The following is a 19,965-nucleotide window of genomic DNA, read 5'->3' as shown; positions in this document are numbered from 1 at the left end:
GTTTTTCGGTTCCAAGTCTTCTTTTTTTTTCCCCCACCCAGACCGAAAGCAAACACACTAAAGCACACTCATTCCCAAACACATTTCAGAAGATACCTCAGTATTCCAAATAAGTAGGTTGTACTACTCAAAATATTGGGCAAAACTACCATACTATAGCATTTACTATGCTTGAAGGAGGACAGCTGAACGCACACACATTTTCAATGATACAGGGACCTGTTTAATCTCATCCAAAGGAACAGGCATTCCTGTGGATGCTTGTTGCTAAGAGCAACGTGCTTAAGTACCATCTAAAGGCATGAAGAAAGAAAAAAAAAAATGCTACAGTAGGAATTTAGATATAACCTGTTGTCTCTCTTTGTCATTACCAGCCTTCTGGACTCCAGGTGTTTATGGAGTCCTGAATGGGGGAGGGGAAGGTAGGATTCCCTTTTTAATACGTGAAAAACATTCCTACCCTGGTTCCACAAAGCCTGAGAAAGATGATTTTATCATTACAGAAAAAGCACATGGGAAAAAGGAAAGCGAGAAGATGCTGTGGACATGATAGGAGATGCAGGCAATCACTTCAATTTAAATTTGACTGACTTAATGGATCTGTTTTTACTTCAAAAACACATGCTCAGGATTATATGGTTACTTGCACTCTTTGGTCTAAATCCACTTGAACAGTCAAAGGAGGCACCCACAGTGGGAGCATTTACCTGGCTGGCTTTCTCCTCTCCCCTTCTTATCTACTTAAGGGAACTTTCCCTCACTAGTTCTGCTCCTACTAAAACTCCATTGGCCCTCCACAGCTGCTGAGTTTGCCCACTCTTCATTTCCTCCAAGCAAACCTTCTGACCAGCGTTTCCACGGAATCCCACGTTTAGATTTCCCTTCGCGCTCTACAGGAACCCTGATTCCTCAGGAAAGTGATAGATTCCTCTAGTATATAACTGCCACTCGACTCTTTTCTCATGCCACGATGAAATAAAGATGCATACTGAGATTCCCATACACGACTACTCTCCGCCCCAATCACCACTGTTAATCATTCATTAGATCAGGACGCGCGCCGTCAGAAAGCTGTGAGAGGAGGACTCAAAAGTTAAAAACAAGACAAAACAAAACAAAAGCCCAAAACAAAAAAGCCTCCTCTTGCTAAGTAGAGGCTTTTACCTTACAACACTATTTTTAAAAGCGCCGTGTCCCCTTAAGGGCACTAGGGGCTGGGAAAGCGGGGAAATTCACCTAAAAGGCTCTGTGTTCACAAAAGAAATCCAAAGGGTTAGCGCCTTTCACTTGCGGACCTGTCCGGGTCCCAGACCGAAGCGGACAGACGCCAACTTGCCAACTTGCCGAAGAGTTACCAGGTACTGACTCTAGAGCCCCGCAAACTGAGAGGCGTGGAGCCCCGGCGCGCGCTTCCCGCCCGCCAAGCCAGCAAGGCTCCCGGGGAGACCAGCGGGCGCAAGCGCCGGCTGTGCCCCCAGCGTCATCACCATCTCGGGCTGCTGTCTGGAGGTAACGCAGCGACCACTACCACACACACACTGGCACTCATTTCACCCTCCCGGGGCTTTTTTTTTTTTTTTTTTTAATAAAAGAAAAAGAAAAGGAAAGAAAATGACACGCGGGGGTTCTTTAAAACCCCGGGAGGCTCCGGAACTGCAAACAGGTCGGAATGCCTTGAGCCCACCCGCCTGTCAGAGGGAGCCCGCCTGTTTACATCCGGCGGCCTCCGAGCCGGATACCAGGCAGCAGAGGGAGATGGGGAATCTTACCAAATCTTAATACATGTGTGGTTCCTTGGGAATATCCAATCCACAGTAAGCAGAGCAGGAGTTTAATGGTGCGCCTGAAGACTGGATTACTTAGAATCGGGGAAATAATCTTCATGGTGTTTCTGTGTCCACACGCGCGGCACCCACTTCCCCGATCTAGCGTTAGGCTCCCGGTTCGGGTAGGAATGAGGATGCGTCGAGTGGTGGCCGCAGACACGATCACGGCATGGTCACAGAGAGAGGAAGGAGTCTCCGCTTCCCAAACCCATTAGCAATCGCTGCATGTTCCTCACTCACTGCGCCAAGGAGCAACCTTCCACTGCAAGGGATGGTGGGACATCCATGTTAGTCGGGGAGCATCCGGGAGAAATCCTGCACGCACACCCACAATGTCCGGCCGCGCGAGCCTGGGGAAGCAAAGGAGGGGGAAATCAATAGGAAATCCAGCCTTGGAAACCTCCGAGGCGTCGGTAGCGAACCACAGTCCCAGCACAAAAGGCGCTTTGCTCGCAAAGGTTTTGCCAGGCCCTATTCTACTGCACTGCTGCACAGCTTCTGACGTGAAGCCAAGATTAAGTGAGAAAAATTGAGATAGCTGCTTGCCTGTAAAGGCTCCCTGCCAGAGAGCTTCCCAATATCTCTTATGCAACCGATCTCATCGCCCGCCTTGAGTTTCAAGAAAGAAGTCGATTTATTTACGCGGAAGAAACTGCTTTTATTTCCCATAAGAGTCTTTGCTAAGAGAGTAACTGGTGTATGCAAACGGACTTCTTACAATCAGCTGATGAATTTTAATAAATGACAAGCTAAACCAAAGTCACTTTGCCTAGGAGTTGTAAAAAAGGAAGTGGTCTAAGGCAGAGGAATTTACTACAAATATAACCTGTCTTTAGGTTAAAAGAAAGTCTTCTTTATATTCTGAAAATTATATTCTGTTCCAGGAGTGAATATAGATTGGAGTGCAATTGCAATTTAAAAACTTGAGTGGACATTCCTTGATGACTACAAGAGGGGTTTAAAAAAAAAAAAAGATGTCTTCAAGTGGTCTTTTAGGAGGAAAAGTGTTGAGTTAAAAAGAAGGAATCATACTTTTCCACACATTTTTTAGCTCACCTAAAATAATTGTGCCTATGTATAAAGACAATGATGTTTAATTTGGTATAACAAACTCCAAGGGTTTCAATAATTTATGCCCAATTACTTCTCATTTTGGTTTTTTGAGTATGTTTTTCTTTCAGAGGCATAATATGGGATCATAGTTTGGGCAACATTGAATGTCAGAGTTTTGCCTAAAAATGCCATATTATTATCTGGTGTTCTGGTCAGAATATTTAGTCTTCAAGCAGTGACTGACTTGGCTTTCATCAGGTGCAATTTATTCAAGGAAAAGAAAAGTACACAAGTATATATTCTTTTAACATGAAAACACATTTTGTTGCTGAAATAAGTAATATGCTGTCATGCAGGCATAGAGATTAAAATACCCAGTCCTAATATTTTACATTCATAAATAAAACTGAGATAGTAATAAGTATATTATACATATTAATATTTAAAGTGATCAAGTAGCACAAAAGTAGCAAAAACGGCTAGATCTGTTTCTTAAAATTAATCTGCTTTTCATAACCAAATAACAGGGCATAGGTTAAAACTTATGAAAAAATTATAAGATTCTACCTTATTTGAGGAATATCTAATCTTTTAATAGGGAGGGATATGAGTACTATTTATTCCAGATAGCAAGAAAACAGTGTAATGTTTTCATTCCATCATAGTGATTTTCTTACTCTATTTTTTCTTAAGGTATTATAAAATGCTGATTTGAAAATAAAGCTACATTTTGCAAAAGCATTAAGTGGGCATTGACTTTTTAAAAAAAAAAGATGGAGGCATAACTGCAGTGTCAAAAATAAGTATCATGAATGACTAGTTCTGCAGTGTAGCAGGCAATTCAATCAAATAATCTGACTATTTGAGCACTTTAAAAGGAACACCTTGTGCTAAAACCAAGGGTTTCTAGCGACTCCTTCAGTCCATGTTTAAAATATCTTTTGTAAGACATGTATAGTCCAATACATTCTGTATTTGTTGTTTCATTTATCCTATTCTATTTGTTCTTTCTCTTTTTGATCCTAGCAGATATAATTAATGACAGCCAGAGCAAGAGTAAATATTCTTAGTTTTTTCATCTGTCAATATGATTGTTATACACTACATGAAAATAGCATGTTCTATTTTGACTAATCAAAATACTGCAGTTTTGCAGTTTAGTTAGCATTTAATAAAACCTGAGAAAACAAAATGTACCGTAAGTCCTTGTTCACATATTCTGTTAACATAATGGAATTTGACGTTACAGTTGTAACTTCTCTACTTAAAACTAGCATTCTAAGCTATTTGGCTTTTGTGGGATTATTTATTGGATATCTAGTTGGAAAAGTGAAAGATAAGCTTCCAGATTCATGAAGTTCTTACTCAGTATATTAAACAGTAAAAAGTCTATCATAAATTTTTCTTACTATTAATTGGTCCCCAAAGAACCAATTTTGCACATATGCTAAATTTGGTTCATTTACATCCGTCAACTAATCTGAAAGACTTCAGCATCACAGACAGCAAGTCCACCTGTCTAATTGAACTTCTGCAAGATAGGAGACGACCTTTATTCAGGACCGTGGACAGCGCTCCAGGCATTGATTTATTCTGAAGTAGTACATTGAAAGTAGTACATTGAATGGGTAATGTGCCATTTGAAGTGACAAAGTGAATATTTCTACTACACAGAGTCTGGGAATCTGAGTTATTGCATTGTTCACATTGTCAAGAGGACTATTTTTTCAACTGTGTTTTGTGTATATTTCAGTGTGACTTACTGGGATTGCTTAGCTTACCCAGGATGTGAAAACAGTCATCCTTTTCAGGGCATACTACTACAAAAGCCATCTACATTAACCGTGAGTTCCCTCATGAGCACTAAACTACTGTTTCTCAGTATTTAAAAAAATGCCTGAAAGACCACCAAGATTTCAGAATACTGAATAACATGCTGCCAATGTTCAGTGGCTAAAGACATTTCTAAAATACACAATTAGTTATTGGCTGAATTCTCCACCTTCAGCTTTTCATCTATTACAAGGGTAATCAGATCAATTCTCATTCTTTTTCATTAAACTTTTCTCACTCCCAGGACAAAAACAACAACAACCCTAAAAAAAAAAACAAAAAACAAACAAACAAACAAACAAAAATGTCAAAATCTAAATCAAAACAACAAAATCCTAAGATTACCACCTCAATAATAGAATGGAAAGACTTGATAGTAGAAAAGATACCTCAGAGTAGGGCAATTTTGAAGTTATTGCAAGTTTCTCCCCAATTCTGATACCTTCATATAGCTAAGGCTATATGAAGGATTGATAGTCATTATATAGTGGTCACTGACCATATTGAACTCTTTTTAAAATTGTCCTAGTTTTGTAATTTTCTTTTTTCTCAAAGGGAAAAAAATATGATTTGGTGTCAGACAATCATATATTTAGCAATAGTGAGATTTACACACCTTATTGCATAGCTTCATTTGCTTTTTATCTATTTTAACCATATGGCAACCTTGATTTCTAAGAGCCAAAGCTCTGTAGGCTCCAAGGTCAAAGCAGAGATGACAAACTGCAAATGCACACATACATGCACACACAGAGAGAACTGTATCTAAAGTAAGCCTACACACACACACACACACACACACACACAGAGAGAGAGAGAGAGAAGGCTGACATGAAGAGATATCAAGCCTATGATAAATTAGCAAAGAACAAAATGCACATCATGTTTATGTAAAGCTTGTTCCAACAACAACAACAAAATGCCATTAGCTTCATCGTTCACTGTGTTTTTATATTTACTGACACTAATGACCTCTTATTCTTGGGTACTATTGCTTGAGAAGCAATTTTAGTTTCCTATTCTCCCAGTGAAAATGAATCTTATTCTAGTTAGCTGCCACCTGCTGGGGCATGTACAAATGTGTAATAATCCCTACAGCATAACGTTTAAAAAGACAATGCCTATACCTTTTGTAAGAAACAGCAAATACATATCCCAGGACAACCTGAATTTCAAAGGTGTTTCAAAGGTTCTTCCACACCATATCTATATTTAAATTTTTCCACACGGAATTCTTTCTAAGGATTCCACTTGACTTGTCACCAAAGTCCTGCTGCTACATGACATTTGAGAAACCTCATCTTATAGTAATACCTGACCTATTCTTCCATGCGTGTGGCCTGTTGTGTGTAAGCTAAGCTAAAATAAACAGGCTGTTCATCCGTGGCATTAGAGGTGCCAGAGAATAAAGTCAGAGCTGATATCAGTTAAAAACACACTGTTGCATACTCGCACTTCACTCTTTCTAACTATGAATGCTATGCTATGCAATCCCTTGTGATTCCGAACACATATCAGCTGTTCCACCAACATTCTGCTGCATTGATGATTAATGACACTTAGAGTTTTAATTAATTTTTAGATGCCAAAAATAAGTGTATCTTAATTAAGAAACTGAATTGGAATAGCTTTACATGCCCTGGAATCATATTTTTTTTTCTTTTTAAAAATTTTAGTCTGTGCAATCCCCAGTGGGTTTTAAATAGAAGAAAACAAACAGGTAAGACTTTCAGGCATCACTTATTTCTCAATCACCTTCCTTCTGTGTGTTTCATTTTGCTTGTTTGTTTAATAAGTTTCTAAGGCCACTGAAAGCTGTCTTGATGGTTACAGGAATGGTTCCTATAAAAAGTTAGCCAAATCAAAATTGAAATATTATTACCTATCTTCCAGCAACTAAACTACAAGCTAATTAAGATTCAAATGAATCAATCATCTCTTTTGAAATAAAAATAATCATCCACCCATAAGGTAATTTCTGATGACAGAATACTTACAGTATGAAGATGAAGAAATGCTAGAAGGTGGTCTGTGTGTTACCGAAAGGATAGTAGTAGTAAGTTTTCTAACGTCCCCTATTCCCTAAACTGGAAATCATTATCTAGGGAGTCTCAGCTAGGTCGTGGTGTTTACTAAAGAACTCCTTGAAGGTAAAGATGTCAGGGGATGAGAGTCATTAAAAGTTTTTAGCGTTTATGATCCACCCTGGAGGGTGACTCCCCCTACCCTAATGGGACACCCTCCGAGTTTTTGCAGAAGCCCTCAATACTGGCGTTGGTTAAAATCAATGTCTACTTCAGCGCAGAACTAAAGAGCAGGGTTCATGGACCATTGGGCGGATGGAAGGAAGGCTGGGGAGTTCTTCAGACCCGCAGGCAGATACACAGATTCTTGCCATCTGTCTCTCTTCGCCTCGCGTGAGTCCCAGTAGCTGAGGCCACTTCCTCACACGTCCACTTATTAAATTATTTTATGTGGAGAACGCGAGCGCCCGCAGCCAACCGAGCCAGTTGTATCCTTGACGGGAATTGGCTGAGGCGAGCGGGACAAAGCCACTCGCAGCGAATCGGTCCAGCGGGTGCCCCGAGCGCACCCGGCTCCGCGGCGCGGCTGTTCGCCTTCTTCCTCTCCAGGCGTTAAAAGCCCCTCGCCCACCCCCGGTCCCTCCTGTGGGAACTTACACCTCGGGAGGCAGCCCCGAGCAGAGCCCACCGGGGGGAGTCCTTACCTCTCGCTGCGGGTGAGGTAGGCAGGGAGGGGGAGGGGTGGTCCTCTGGGAGGAGCAGGCGGAGGAGGTCGGGCGGGAAGTCTGCGGCTCCCGGACAGAGGAGCGCAGCCGCGGGCGCCGAGCGCGAGTGACGGCGGCGGCGGAGACGGAGACCGTGGAGCAGCGGCGGCGGCGGCGGCGGAGACAGACACGCCTCCTGGCGGGGGTTCCTCGCCTCTTGCTTTAAAGGCGCCGCGCTCCTTTCCCCGCGGCCCCTGCACACTCCCGGCGGCTGCGGCCACCAGGGCGCAGCGCTCGCCCCTGGACAGCAGGAGGGAAAGTGCGAGAATTCTGGGCGCCTCCAGGCTTGGACGTTAAAAATCCCCTGGCCGGGACTTCATCTCTTGCGCACACACCCCGCCTGCTCTGGGATGGAGCGACCAGGACTGAGATGTTCGGTCAGAGGGTGATGCAAACCCCCAAGGAATTCGCCGGGCCCCGGTAGTGACAACACGTACAAGGAGCCCGAGCACATTTAGTTCTGGGTGGTGGATTTTATACCTCTTCGAAACCATAGCAACGAAACTTCTCTACCGCCAGGATTTGGGGAGCAGCTGGTAGTCTCCAAAGTGGCCCTTTTAGTCCAACTACTGTCATTTCCCTTTGAGGTTTGCGGTAAAGATTTTGACCTGCGACTTACCCCCACCTACACCTCTTGTGTACACTACTAACGCTCTCCCCCCGCGCTGCCCTTACCCCCTTAGACGCCTGGAGTCGGTGCACCTCACCTCGCATCGCCTCCGTTGCTGAAAGCAGAGACTTCCCCCGAGTGTCAAGGGGAGAGGTTTTGGCGAGAAGTCTCTGAGCGGGGCCCGTGCTTAATGACAAACGGCTACGCGCCACCCGCCTCGCCCAGGTCTTTGAACTATCGACCCAAGCAAATTGCAGAAAGAAGTTGGGTTTGCGATCTGGTGGGCGCCGAACCTGAGGTCGCAAATTCAGACATTGGAGAAAGGAGCCGGGAGAGCAGTCCCGGCCAGGCGGCCGCCTGTCTAAATTCCCTGGAGGATTTTTTATTGGGCGGGAGGTGGGGAGGAGCACCTAAGACCCGGAGTCTCCCCGTGGCTTGGCTTCGGGGAGGAGCCGATGGCGGCTAGCCGTACAGGCTTCCCCTGCTTCTCAGAAGAAACGATTAGCTTCTGCAAACAATCTCTGATTTCTGCTCCTCTGGGTCGGATAAGTCAACATCCATTCAATACCATTGCTATTTTATCCTCGGCCCTACAGTATTAACTAGAGCAGAGACTTAGCAAGTTGCCGCGGGAGGAAGTTGGCGAGCAGCGATTTGAGAGAAGATTTAAGTGAGGCTGAGGGGAAGCAGGCCGCCCCTGAGCAGGGAGACAATTTGCAAAGGGGCCAGGTGGAGGTCCCGCAGCTTGCGGAGTCCCCCAGCAGCCCTGATCCCCGGCGGCACTCAAATCTGTAATTTTGAAGGCCCGAAAGGAGGGAGGCTCTGCGTCTCCAGGCACGGATTGTCTTGGCTGACGAACAAGAGTTTGTCCTTTAGTTGCATCTTTCTTTGCAACCCCCTTAAAATTAAGCCCCCACCGGAGCCTGGCTCAGCTTTGCCACCGCGCACGCCCTGGGGCTCGCGCCTGATTCAGCCTAGTCCTGCAACACACCGAAACAGTCCTTCCAAACCCCACCTGGCTCTCAAGCAAAACCACCGGTCTCCAGCTTCTTGGACACCACTGCGGAATCTCTGTGCCTCCTGTCTACCTACTGCGCCCGCCCAGGTTGGGGAGACTCAGGATTCACAGAGGTTAAGGAGAGATTAGTTAGCGGCAATGGAGAGTCTGTTAGTCATTTAAAGATCCAGGGGGTGGCAGGGAGGCTCCCGTAATTAAGTCAACAGCAGCCTTTTTGTACGGAGTAAATAAATAGTCAATGACTCCATTGTGCCTCGTGGAGCGGGCAGCACAGACGCGTGACTGGCTCTGGGCGCCTGGGCTCCAGCTGCTGTGACCTGCAGCCTAATGGGCCCTCGAGGCACAGCCCAGTTTGGGCCAGGCCCGGAAAAAAAACCCTATTCAGTCCCATTCCCCGGCAGGAGGAATGGAGACAACTTGTCTACTGGCCAAAGACACTGTCCTTGTCATCCTACAATCCTGCCTCCCCACTTCCAGGGAGGGAGGAGCAACAAGGCTTCACAGAGTAGATTCCAGAGCAAATCCCTAGGTGAGGGCATCCCGCTCTGTTTTGCCATAGCTGAGAGAGAGTAGAACAGGGAGTGTGTCTCATTTGACTTTAAGTGTTCAGCATAGTGTTTGGCATGAAGTGGGTACTGAATGAAAGAATGAGGGGATTACCGGATCAACCTTCCACATTCCACACTGTTGTCCCCAACCTCCTTTTGTCTGGGAAAGGAGAGGCTTCAAACAACTTCCTCTAAAAGCCATGTGTATTCTTAGAACCTAGTCATAAATTTCTTTTCCAGAGCAACCAGGACACATTTATAAAGAAAGAAATAGCAGGCATTAGCAAGGGCTTGGAGGGCAGGGGGAAAGAGCTAAGAGAATGAAACAAATCAAAATTATGCATGTTGTGACAAATTCATTTCCTCAATAACAAAAATGTTATCTGAATTCTAATGAGAAAAGTAGAATAACGAGGGAGCATTAGACTACACACACCCATTTAACCCTTCAAAATAAAATTCTTCAACACTATAAAGAATATTTTCCAGAATTTATTCCAGCATTTATGAGGTTATACTTTAAGGAATCAGACTCCACCTCTCTTTAGGGGCAACAGGAAAGCTTTTTCTTCTCCATTCCCAGTCATCCATCCATAAGAATTAATCTTCTGTCTCTGAGGAGGTCACTGAATCCCTCAGCTGGAGTCATAGGCAGGAACCACCTCTCTATCTTCCCTTTCTTACTTACCTCAAAGTGCTCTTAGAACTTTAGCAGATCTACAATTCTGCCTGCTGATGGCCCAGCAAAGACCCGTCTGAATTCCCAAGCTGAATACAGGTTTTGTTTGTTTGTTTGTTTTTGTCAGTGTTGTTTATACTGAATTACAGTCAAAAGTTATAACTTTGGACCATTTAGTCCCAACCCTTCATCTTAAAAGTCACATAATACAAAGCAAGAGAAGAGGAGTGACTTGCTCAGGATGTGGTAGAATGAAAACTGCCTTCTACCTGTGTAGAGCAGCATCAGGCTGCCTCCTGTCATCCTCTTTCAAAACTTAGAATCATATGAAGTTAAGACGAAAAGAGACTTCAAGGACTTCTACTCTATTTCAGGGTCACATAACTTTCTCTCATCTGAAAAAAAAAAATGTACACATTTACATGGCCTTGAAATTTTTCATATAGCAATAGAAGATGCTCATATCCCCTAAAACTCATTGTGGGGACATCCAGTCCCTAGATCTAGGCTAAAAACCTCCAATCTAGTCCCAACATCATTTTACAGCTGATGAAATGTAAGCAACAAAGATGACGACAAGAACTTTAGGGTCAGAGTGCATTAGGGAAAATTCCTGGATGCTAGGTGTCCTGATTCCCATCTGTTCCCACTCCCTCAGGTCTTCTTAGCTGTAATTGGACATAAATTACACTGAGGTATGAATAACTCATAATGACTTAATAGATTTTTCTCTCAGAATAATTAATATCTGACCTTGAAGAATGGGATCTATTATTCATTTCTGAAACCTCTCAATATATTTACTGAGTTCATACTATCTGTCAGGCAGTGCTCTACTGCTAGCAAAATGGCAATAAACAAATTAAAGAGAACCCCTGCCCTCACTGAAGGCAGTTTAGTGCCAGGAAGATAGATAATAAACAAATAGACGAGCAAATATATAAGACATCAGATGGCAAGGAGTGTTATAGAAAAAACTAAAGCAAAGTGAGCAGAATAGGGCATGTTGGGAACAGGGACATGGGGGAAGGTGTTATTTTCATAGGGTGGTTAGGGAAAGTCTCCCTGAGTAGGTGATACTGGAGTAGAACTCTGAAGGAAATAAGGGAAAGATCTATGTACATAGTTGGAAGAAGAGGAAACAGTGTCAAGGTCCTATAGTTCGAACAAGTGTAAAGCCCCCAAGGAAAAATCAGTGAGGACAATTCCCAGAGATGAGACAGGAGATTGATAGAAAATCCAGTCCAAAAGGTGCAGAGGGTTGGGTCCTAGAGGATTCTGGATTTTCCTCTAAAAACAATACCGAAGCCTTGGGAGGGTTTGACCAGAAGAGAAGTATGATCTGACATAAATCTAAAAGGATATCTCTGGCTGTGCTATTAAGATTGCCTAGACTTAATAAAGGGCAGCATGCAAGCAAGACAACCACCTAGGAGGCTACTATAATAATCTGGAGAAGAGCCAACTGTGGACAGCACCAGGACAGTAGTGGTCAAATTACAGATTATTCTTAAGTAAAGCTGAGAGAACCAAGATTTTCCCCAAAAACCTAGTGAACAAAGTAATCCCCCCAAATGAGTGATTGTTTAGATCTGCTAAATGCTGCTGAGAGGTGAAATGATTGAGTACTAAGAATTGGCCACTAGATTTAACGATGTGGAAGCCACTAGTGAGCTTGATGAGAGCATGCTAGAATAGTGGTAGAGATTAAAGTATGCCTGAAATAAGTTCAAGAGAGAACAAGAGGAGAGGAATTGAAGATGGAGAATAAAACCATTTTTCCTCCAAAGAATTTTGTTCTAAAGTAGAGAGGAGAAACAGGGCAGTATCTAAAGAACAAGGTGGAGTCAAGGGATTTTATTTTTAAACAGAAGATAATGCAGAGTATTAGTATTCTGATGGGAGTAAATCAACTGATGAAGAAGAGAAGATGGATGTCCTTAACTAGTCAAGAGAGGATGGGATTGAGTAGACAAGCAGAGGGGTTAGCCTTGAATTAGAAGGGTCCATTAATTCATAACTGATGATGATTGATAATAAAGAAAGTGGTGTGTAAGTGTGGTGTTGAGGACCTACTCCTCCAATGCGAGCTCTAAAGCCCCATGCCAGGCTGCCTTACTCCATAGACACCTTCCTTACTATTCTCTGCCTCCTGCCATCTTAACTCTCATAAAGGTACCTGCTTGCTTGATCCTAACCCAATAGTTTACATATTGAATTTTTCAGGAAGGGAACAGAAAGGAAAGAGAAAACAGGAAGTGGAAGATGGTGTGAGGTCCTCTTCTTATTCTTTGCATTTTCTTTACCAAATAATCATTAAAAAAAGAAAAACATAAGCCGAGGGTCTTGGAAAGGAGAGAACATATTAGATGTTTAGGGAGAATAGAAAAAGTGTGAAAATTTTTATTTAGGAGAATAGAAGAGTAAAAAGATAATGAAATGCAGTTGGATACTTGACCAACATCAGAGCCCCTTAAAATTAATGATCAAGAATCTAACCAGTGAGCATGATCGTGTACTTTCCTTTTAAAGTTTTATGTTTATTTAACACCTACACCCAGCATGGGGCTTGAACTCAAGACCCTGAGATCAAGAGTCACATGCTTTTCTGACTGAGCCAGCCAAGCCCCTCCTGGTACTTTTCTTTAGGCGTGTTTAAGGTACAAGTGAAGGTTTGGAGTAGGTGAAGAGTTGCAGTTAAAGAGTTGAGATTTTGCCAAATAAGTGTGATGATGAGATAGGCAGATAATGGAGTTAAACATGTATGTAAGGTTGTTCTTGTGTTGATAAACCCTGGAGACCAAGAGTAAAGTAAGGATACAAAGAAGCAAGATGGGATCAAGAAAGCGGATAGAATTAGTGGGGTCACTCTTTGATAGATGTTTTGCTATAACTGGGGTAGTGAAGAGAGTGAATGAGTTGAAAAGGTAGGAGGTAATGGTTTAAAAGTTGTTAGTGATACTTGAATTTAAAATTATAGAGAGGATATAGCTTTGGATTATGATAAAGTCTTGTAAAAGATAGCAACTAGCCACATGTGACTATTCAAATTTAAATATTGAGCCATTAAAATTAGCTATCATGGTGAGTTTGTTGAAAAAGACCACTAGCCCTATGGGACTGGCTATATGTGTGAGTACACACAAAAGGTTAAGAATATTGTATACAAAGATTCTTCTTTTAAAAAAAAAAAAAGTAAGATTTACTTACTTATTTTAGAAAGAGAGAGAGAGTGTGTGTGTGTGTGTGTGTGTGTGAGCACCTGGGGAAGAGCAGACAGAGAGGGAGAGAGAGAATCCTGAAGCAGACTCTCTACTGAGCAGGAAGCCTGGTGCAGGGCTGATCCCAAGACCCTAAGATCATGACCTGAGCTGAAATCAGGACTTCACTACTTAACTGACTGAACCACCCAGGAGCCCCCGTACACAAAGATTCTTGATGATCTTGAGCAAATTCTTAAAAAATTCAGCATATAGAAAGTATACAGAACAGATTACAAATGAAAAGCTGATTATGGTTAAAGCAGAACAAGATGCTAAGAAATTAGAAGACTAACTTCAGGGTGGTCACTAGAATAGGTGATTCTTCAGGCTAAAAATGAACTAGGTCTGGCAATAAAAAATGATATGGAAGAAACCATGGGACTCTTGGCAGAAGAGCCTCCTGCCAACCAATGGAAAGGGCCAATATAATCATTATTAAATGAACAGTGTGTTGATGGGAAACTCATGTAATTAAATTTTTGTTACATTAAAAAAAATACAGTCCCTCAGTCACATCAGCCACTTTTCTAATGGTCGATAATCACATGTGTCTGATGGCTACCATATTGGGTGGCCAGCAAACACATCAGATACAGAGTATTTCCACCATTACAGAAAGTTCTGGTATGATAGTTATGGAGGAAGTCTGGGAGTGGGTGACGGAGGTAGGTAGAGGAGTAATGTTCTAGGGAGCGAGGCCAGGGTATTAGAAGTATCATTGATTTGGATATTGAAATCATCAATAATGATCACATGAATAGTTCTGGTGAGAGTGACAATCAGATGTCTTCAAGGAATGGACTGAGAATGACATAGGTACAGAAAGGAAGGTTAACAAGTGGTAAAGTCTGTTGGCATAAACTTTAAAGTTCAAGGGTTTTAAGAAGGAAGAGTGAACAGTGATATCTGGAAACAGCAAGAACAACTACTCCATCTCCAGGCCCAGTGGCAGAAGAGGTGAGGAAGAAAAACAGCCATCACATGAGAGATCTGCAATTCTCTGAAGGAGAAATTCACAGAAGAAGCTGGTAATAGACTAAAAATTCACAGGGTACAGGGTTTTGATTTGGGGATCTACATAGCAATTTGGAGATGAGAAGTGATCTGGGATGATCTCCAAGCCCCAGGCTTCCTTGTAAGGGCTGAGAAAATAGAGATGAAGGTCAAGTTGGGTTAAGCCTAATGGTCTCCAAGGCGTATTGTTGTGCTGAGATTGCATTAGTGTGGGGTAGATGAGTGGGATTGTTCTGGGATGATCTTTTTACTTCTGCCCGTGAAGGTACCAGTCAGGGAAGGTAATCGTTGCCAGACCTCAGAACTCGTGAGGTTTTATTCCTAAAGAAGATATCCATCCACTCTCTGGGGAGGAAGAGGAGGCAGGGAGAGATACGAGCACCTCCTCCAATGTACTTTCTCCCTCTCACCATGAATGTAGAACATACAGTTGCTCTTCTTGATCTTGGAAAACACCATTTCCAGACTCAACAATTCTATGAGACCTCTGGGCCACCTGAAATGACTAAATCATTAGCTTTATATAGTCAGTCCTTTGCTTCATATGTAAACCTGTTTCCACTCAGTATATTTTTTGCATATTTACTGCATCCCAACTTTGTCAGTGTCAAAAAATTTGGTTACTTAGTAACTTTATTTTTGCCTGGATTCCTGCGATCATACCAAGACTTGAATACTCTTCAAGTACTCTACTTTGATGACTTATAAGTCTTTAAATTTTCCTCTGATTCTCACTCACTCTTTCTACCAATATAAATTTTAGATTCCTGAGGTTACTTTGTACTGTCTTCCCTCAACCACCTTATTACTACTGTCCCTTCTCTCACTAATACCTATACCTCCAAGTCCTTCTCAACCCCTAGCTAACTAATTAATTCTTTTAGCAAGTATTTATTGGTTATATCCTGTATTTCAGGGAAATGAGGACAAAAGAGTGAGAAAAAATGTAGATAATAAACTTTGTAAGGTATTTCTAAAGACAAATGGTTACTTCTATTAGCAAGACTAAGACATTCTTGCTTCTCCCTTTGTAGGAAGCACTGATATAAAGGCAGAAATGGAGTACCTGAGTGTCTCAGTCAGTTAATGTCAGACTCTTGATTTCAGCTCAGGTCATGATCTCAGGGTCAAGGGACTGATCCCCCACCTGTCCCCGCATTGGGCTCCACACTCAACATAGAGTCTGCTTGTCCCTCTCCCTCTGCTCCCCTCCCCATGCCAACTCAAATACATACATACATACATAAATACACACATAAAATCTTTTAAAAATAATAAAGGCAGGAATATATCAGCAGTATATACCTAAGTGGCACCTTTTAGAGAGGCATTACCAGAAAATATTTCTTATTGGACTCCCCATCCCACCCTTAACAAAGAAGGAGATAAGCCATACAAAGATAGTGAAGACCATTAGGAGTATGAAAAAAATGGAGAAGGATTTCCATTCTGGGGGTGGATAAGAAGGCATACAGAGACAGAAGTACTTGTTTCCCCAAAGCAAAGGAACTAATTTGCCATATCAAGAGGGAATTGCCAAATATAAATCCTAAGGGTCATACTCCAGCTACCCTGATTGATCTCTATTCTTTCTTGGAGGCTTAATGCCAGGTTTCAGGGGAAGAAAATTATCTACGTAAGTCCTACTCTGTACTAGGAGCATTTTCACATAAAATATCACATTTAATTCTTTGAGCAGTCTTATCAAAAGCATAATTCCTATTTTAAGGATGATAAAATTAATACAAAGAGAGGTCATGTAACTTGCCTATGGGCATACAGATAGCAAACGCAAAACTAGGATTCTAAACTTTGTAGTTTATTGTTCTTGCAAGCACATCAGAGAAAGCAGGTAGAATACAGTGGTATCTGCCCCAGCTCTCTGGCTCCTTCCCCAAAGGGTGTCAGATGTTGCTTACAAACTATTAGGGATAAAGCCCTACCGGTTAGGTTGAGGATGCCCAGAACTGGAGAATATGGAGCAACAAGGATTGAGCAGATTTGCTCCCTCAGCAAACCCCTGAGAAAAGGCTTTGTCTGGACCCCAAAAATCAGAAACAGCTGCCTCTCAGAGGGGACGCCAGCTTAAAAGCTAACAGAAGGCTCTTCCTCTTAGACTTTATCAGAGTCCAAGGAAAACCCCAGAACCTGATCTGATCACTTGAGTGTTCTCAAAGAACCCAAAGGATATTCTTTGCCAAAAGCTCATTTCTTGCAATAAGTCAGAACTAAAGACAAAAACTTTTAGTAATGACCCTTGATCCATAATGGTAATATCTTCCTAGTTATTCCTTCCGTGGGAGAATTTATACCTGCTAGCTATATTCTTACTTTCTGACTATACAACTGTTTGGTGCATTCCAAAGTGGGAACTGGAGATTATTTCAAAGAACACTGTGTTCATGGGTTGTTTCAATCAATGATAGGGTAGAGTTCACTTATCTATGTCACAGGATTCAAGCAAACTTTGCAAACTGGTTCAGAATGTCAAATAGGGCTTTATAGTTATTTTTTTATTCAGCACTGAAACATTCTGATTGATTCACTTCATCATAAAAGAAGTTGCTGGATACAAAATTAAGGCTGTTTTCTTAATGGGCCCTGCCTGGAGAAGTCATCTGTACTAGAGAAAGTTGCTAGGTAGGAACTTTAGAAACTGACCAGGGTGCCAATAGATTTTTCTCCTTTACTTTAAAGTGGTGATTCTAATTAGCAAAGTTTTCAAGTTTCTCATTACAGGTGAGCCCAGCTTCAAGGGCTGACATTCATTAAGGATATGGACACTGCTGACCACCTACCTTTCATATTCCTTCCCACGGAAGGATCACATGGGCTACTGGAGCTGGGCTGTCATGGCTGTGTTTAGATGTGCACTGTTGGAAAGCACACAACAGAGATAATAGAATTCAGTTATGGTTTTTAATTCTGTAAATTAATGGATGAGGCAGTAAGTTTAAAATGAAGAGGAAAGGAGAGGAGGTTAAAATGGAAATGTAGGCCCATATTCTGTACACTAAAGGAAAGTGTAAGAAGCAGAAAATAAACTTTTATTTTGCAACCTGTTGTCCTGACAAATTTTAATATATAACTGTTTTAATCTGCTGACAGATCAGTGTCCCTTTGTAAACATAGGCTAAATTTGAGTGCAAAGAGATGAACAGTAGCAATGCATCACTTAACTGCATCAAAATTTTATGTAATTGATCATGTAAAAATCAGAAGCCGATTTAGCCTTTTCTGTGGACTGTAGGGACTAAGGGTCTGTTGACCACTTTTCCACTTCACAAACAGAGCTACCCAAGCAAGACCTGTTTACAAACTGCAAATGTGGTCAAACACACTGTCCTTGATATTTTATTTGCTCTTCTAGACTGACAAATTGATAACTTTGGAGTTATTGCTACAAAACTAGATACATACATAATTAGGAAAATAGAAGGAAAGAATCCGTGATATGGAAATGAAAGATATCTCATATTTAGAAATTGTTGTTTTGGTGAGTAAAACAGAAGGAATGTAATAATTTCCACATTTTCCAGTATTTACTCACTTTAAAGCAAGACATAGGTTTCATATTTACATGCACTTCATTATACTTATAATGTTACAATAAGGGAATTAGGAATTAAGATCCAATTGTCAGAAGCCAGAATTATGGAAATTGGTCTCAATTAAAAGAGGGTGAATACAGGATTTGCAGATCTTTTTTCACTTATTTCTCCTCATTCTATACTTATAATAACCATTACACAGAGTCAAGGAATATATTCTCCTCACTTTATAAATGAAGAACAAAAGGTTCAGAACAATTTTTATGGCACAGCAAAAATAACACTACACTAAGAGTTCCACCAACTGAATTTCTATTTTAATATAATGCCTTTGGTAATTCAGTTAACACCTATATGCTTCAGTTTTCTCCTTTGTAAAATCAGGAGCAGGAATTCATTTTTAAATCAATGAGGTCCTTGCAATTAAAACAAACAAACAAACAAAAAAGAACCAGGACCTCGTTAAAGTCACTGTTGGAATAGGGGCAATACTCAGGCCTCCAGACTGACTATTATCCAGATAATAAAACATATCTGAAATCAAAAGCTAAGCTGCAGAAGATGTATAGTTCTCAGCTTTTTCCCCCTTCATTTAAGGTCATCAGAAACACACAAAACTTACAATCTAACTTAAAAATATATCTTCCTACCAAAGAAAGATACATTTTGTTCACTTAGCAAAAACCACTATCAATACTAATCTGATAAATTTTTGCCTAAAGTTAACATATACAGGAAATGACAACATAAACATTTTTATAAACATCACCCTGATTAAACTCACTCATTATTTCGACCCAAGCAGCTAAACATATCAAAAGAAAGTTTACAGCTGAAGGTACTGGGTTGAAATTCATGTCCACCTAAAATTCATGTCCACCTAGAACCTATGAGTGTGACCTTATTTGGAAAGAAAACATTTGTAGGTGTAATCAAATTAAGATGAGGTCACACTGGGGGCACCTGGGTGACTCAGTGGGTTAAAACCTCTACCTTAGGCTCAGGTCATGATCCGAGGGATCATGGGATCAAGCCCCGCATCGGGCTCTCTGCTCAGCAGGGAGCCTGCTTCCCTTCCTCTCTCTCTGCCTGCCTCTCTGCCTACTTGTGATCTCTGTCAAATAAATAAATAAAATCTTAAAAAAAAAAAAAAAGATGAGGTCACACTGGATTAGGGTGGGCCCTAAATCCAATATGGCTGGTAACTTAGAAGAAAGGAGAAATTTGGACACAGATACACACACAGAAGGAGGTATGCCATGAGAAAATGGAGGCAGAGATTGGAGCGATACATCTACATACCAAGGAATATCAAGGATTGCCAGCAACCACCAGTAGCTAAGGGTGAGGCATGTAATAATTTCTCCCTCAGAAATCCCAGAAGGAACCAACACTGCCAAAACCTCCATTTTGGATTTCTGACCTCCAGAACTGCAAGAGAATAAATTGCTATTGTTTTAAGTCACTCATGTTGTGGTACTTTCTTATGGCAGACCCAGGAAACTTATACATGGACAGTCTGACCAAGCAATATTACTAACTACTCATTTCAATTGAGCTCTCAACACAGACCTATAATTTTGCTCTTCAACTGTTCTATAAAATTATTTCACATCTCTTGCTTTCTCCCTCCAAACTCTCATCTCAGCTTATAACATGTTTCATTTCTACTCAAGACAAAAGCCACCATCGGACAGGAATTCTCTCCTCACCCACCAGCAAGTATACTCTGCTGTTGTTACCAGTTTCCATATCATGGCATATACTTGACCTTCCAAAAGA

At 41.6% G+C, this 19,965-nt stretch overlaps 1 protein-coding gene and 1 pseudogene across 6 annotated transcripts in view; one reads left to right on the top strand and one right to left on the bottom strand.

Annotated features, from left to right (window-relative positions):
* GRIK2 (glutamate ionotropic receptor kainate type subunit 2) overlaps window positions 1-7,670 on the bottom strand; it is a 638,416-nt gene extending 630,746 nt beyond the window's left edge. For 2 of the 6 annotated variants that reach the window (XM_032858210.1, XM_032858211.1), the window contains exons 1-2: window positions 7,441-7,620; window positions 1,770-2,176 (exon numbers count right to left, since the gene is read on the bottom strand). In XM_032858210.1, the coding sequence (XP_032714101.1) occupies window positions 1,770-1,884 (115 nt within the window). In that variant the 5' untranslated portion in view covers window positions 1,885-2,176; window positions 7,441-7,620. Of the gene's footprint in view, window positions 1-1,769; window positions 2,432-7,440 lie in introns of those variants that run through there. The other 4 variants (XM_032858212.1, XM_032858209.1, XM_032858207.1 and 1 more) reach the window with 4 other exon arrangements.
* A 5,766-nt stretch (window positions 7,671-13,436) lies between these two features.
* LOC116868214 lies at window positions 13,437-14,047 on the top strand (annotated as a pseudogene).
* The last annotated feature ends 5,918 nt before the right edge of the window (window positions 14,048-19,965 follow it).

Source organism: Lontra canadensis, unplaced genomic scaffold, assembly GCF_010015895.1.
Source record: "Lontra canadensis isolate GAN:19392208 unplaced genomic scaffold, GSC_riverotter_1.0 scaffold14, whole genome shotgun sequence".
Classification (NCBI taxonomy): Eukaryota; Metazoa; Chordata; class Mammalia; order Carnivora; family Mustelidae; genus Lontra; species Lontra canadensis.
Note: the sequence above shows the minus strand (reverse complement) of the source record. Positions and strands in the feature narration are given on the sequence as shown.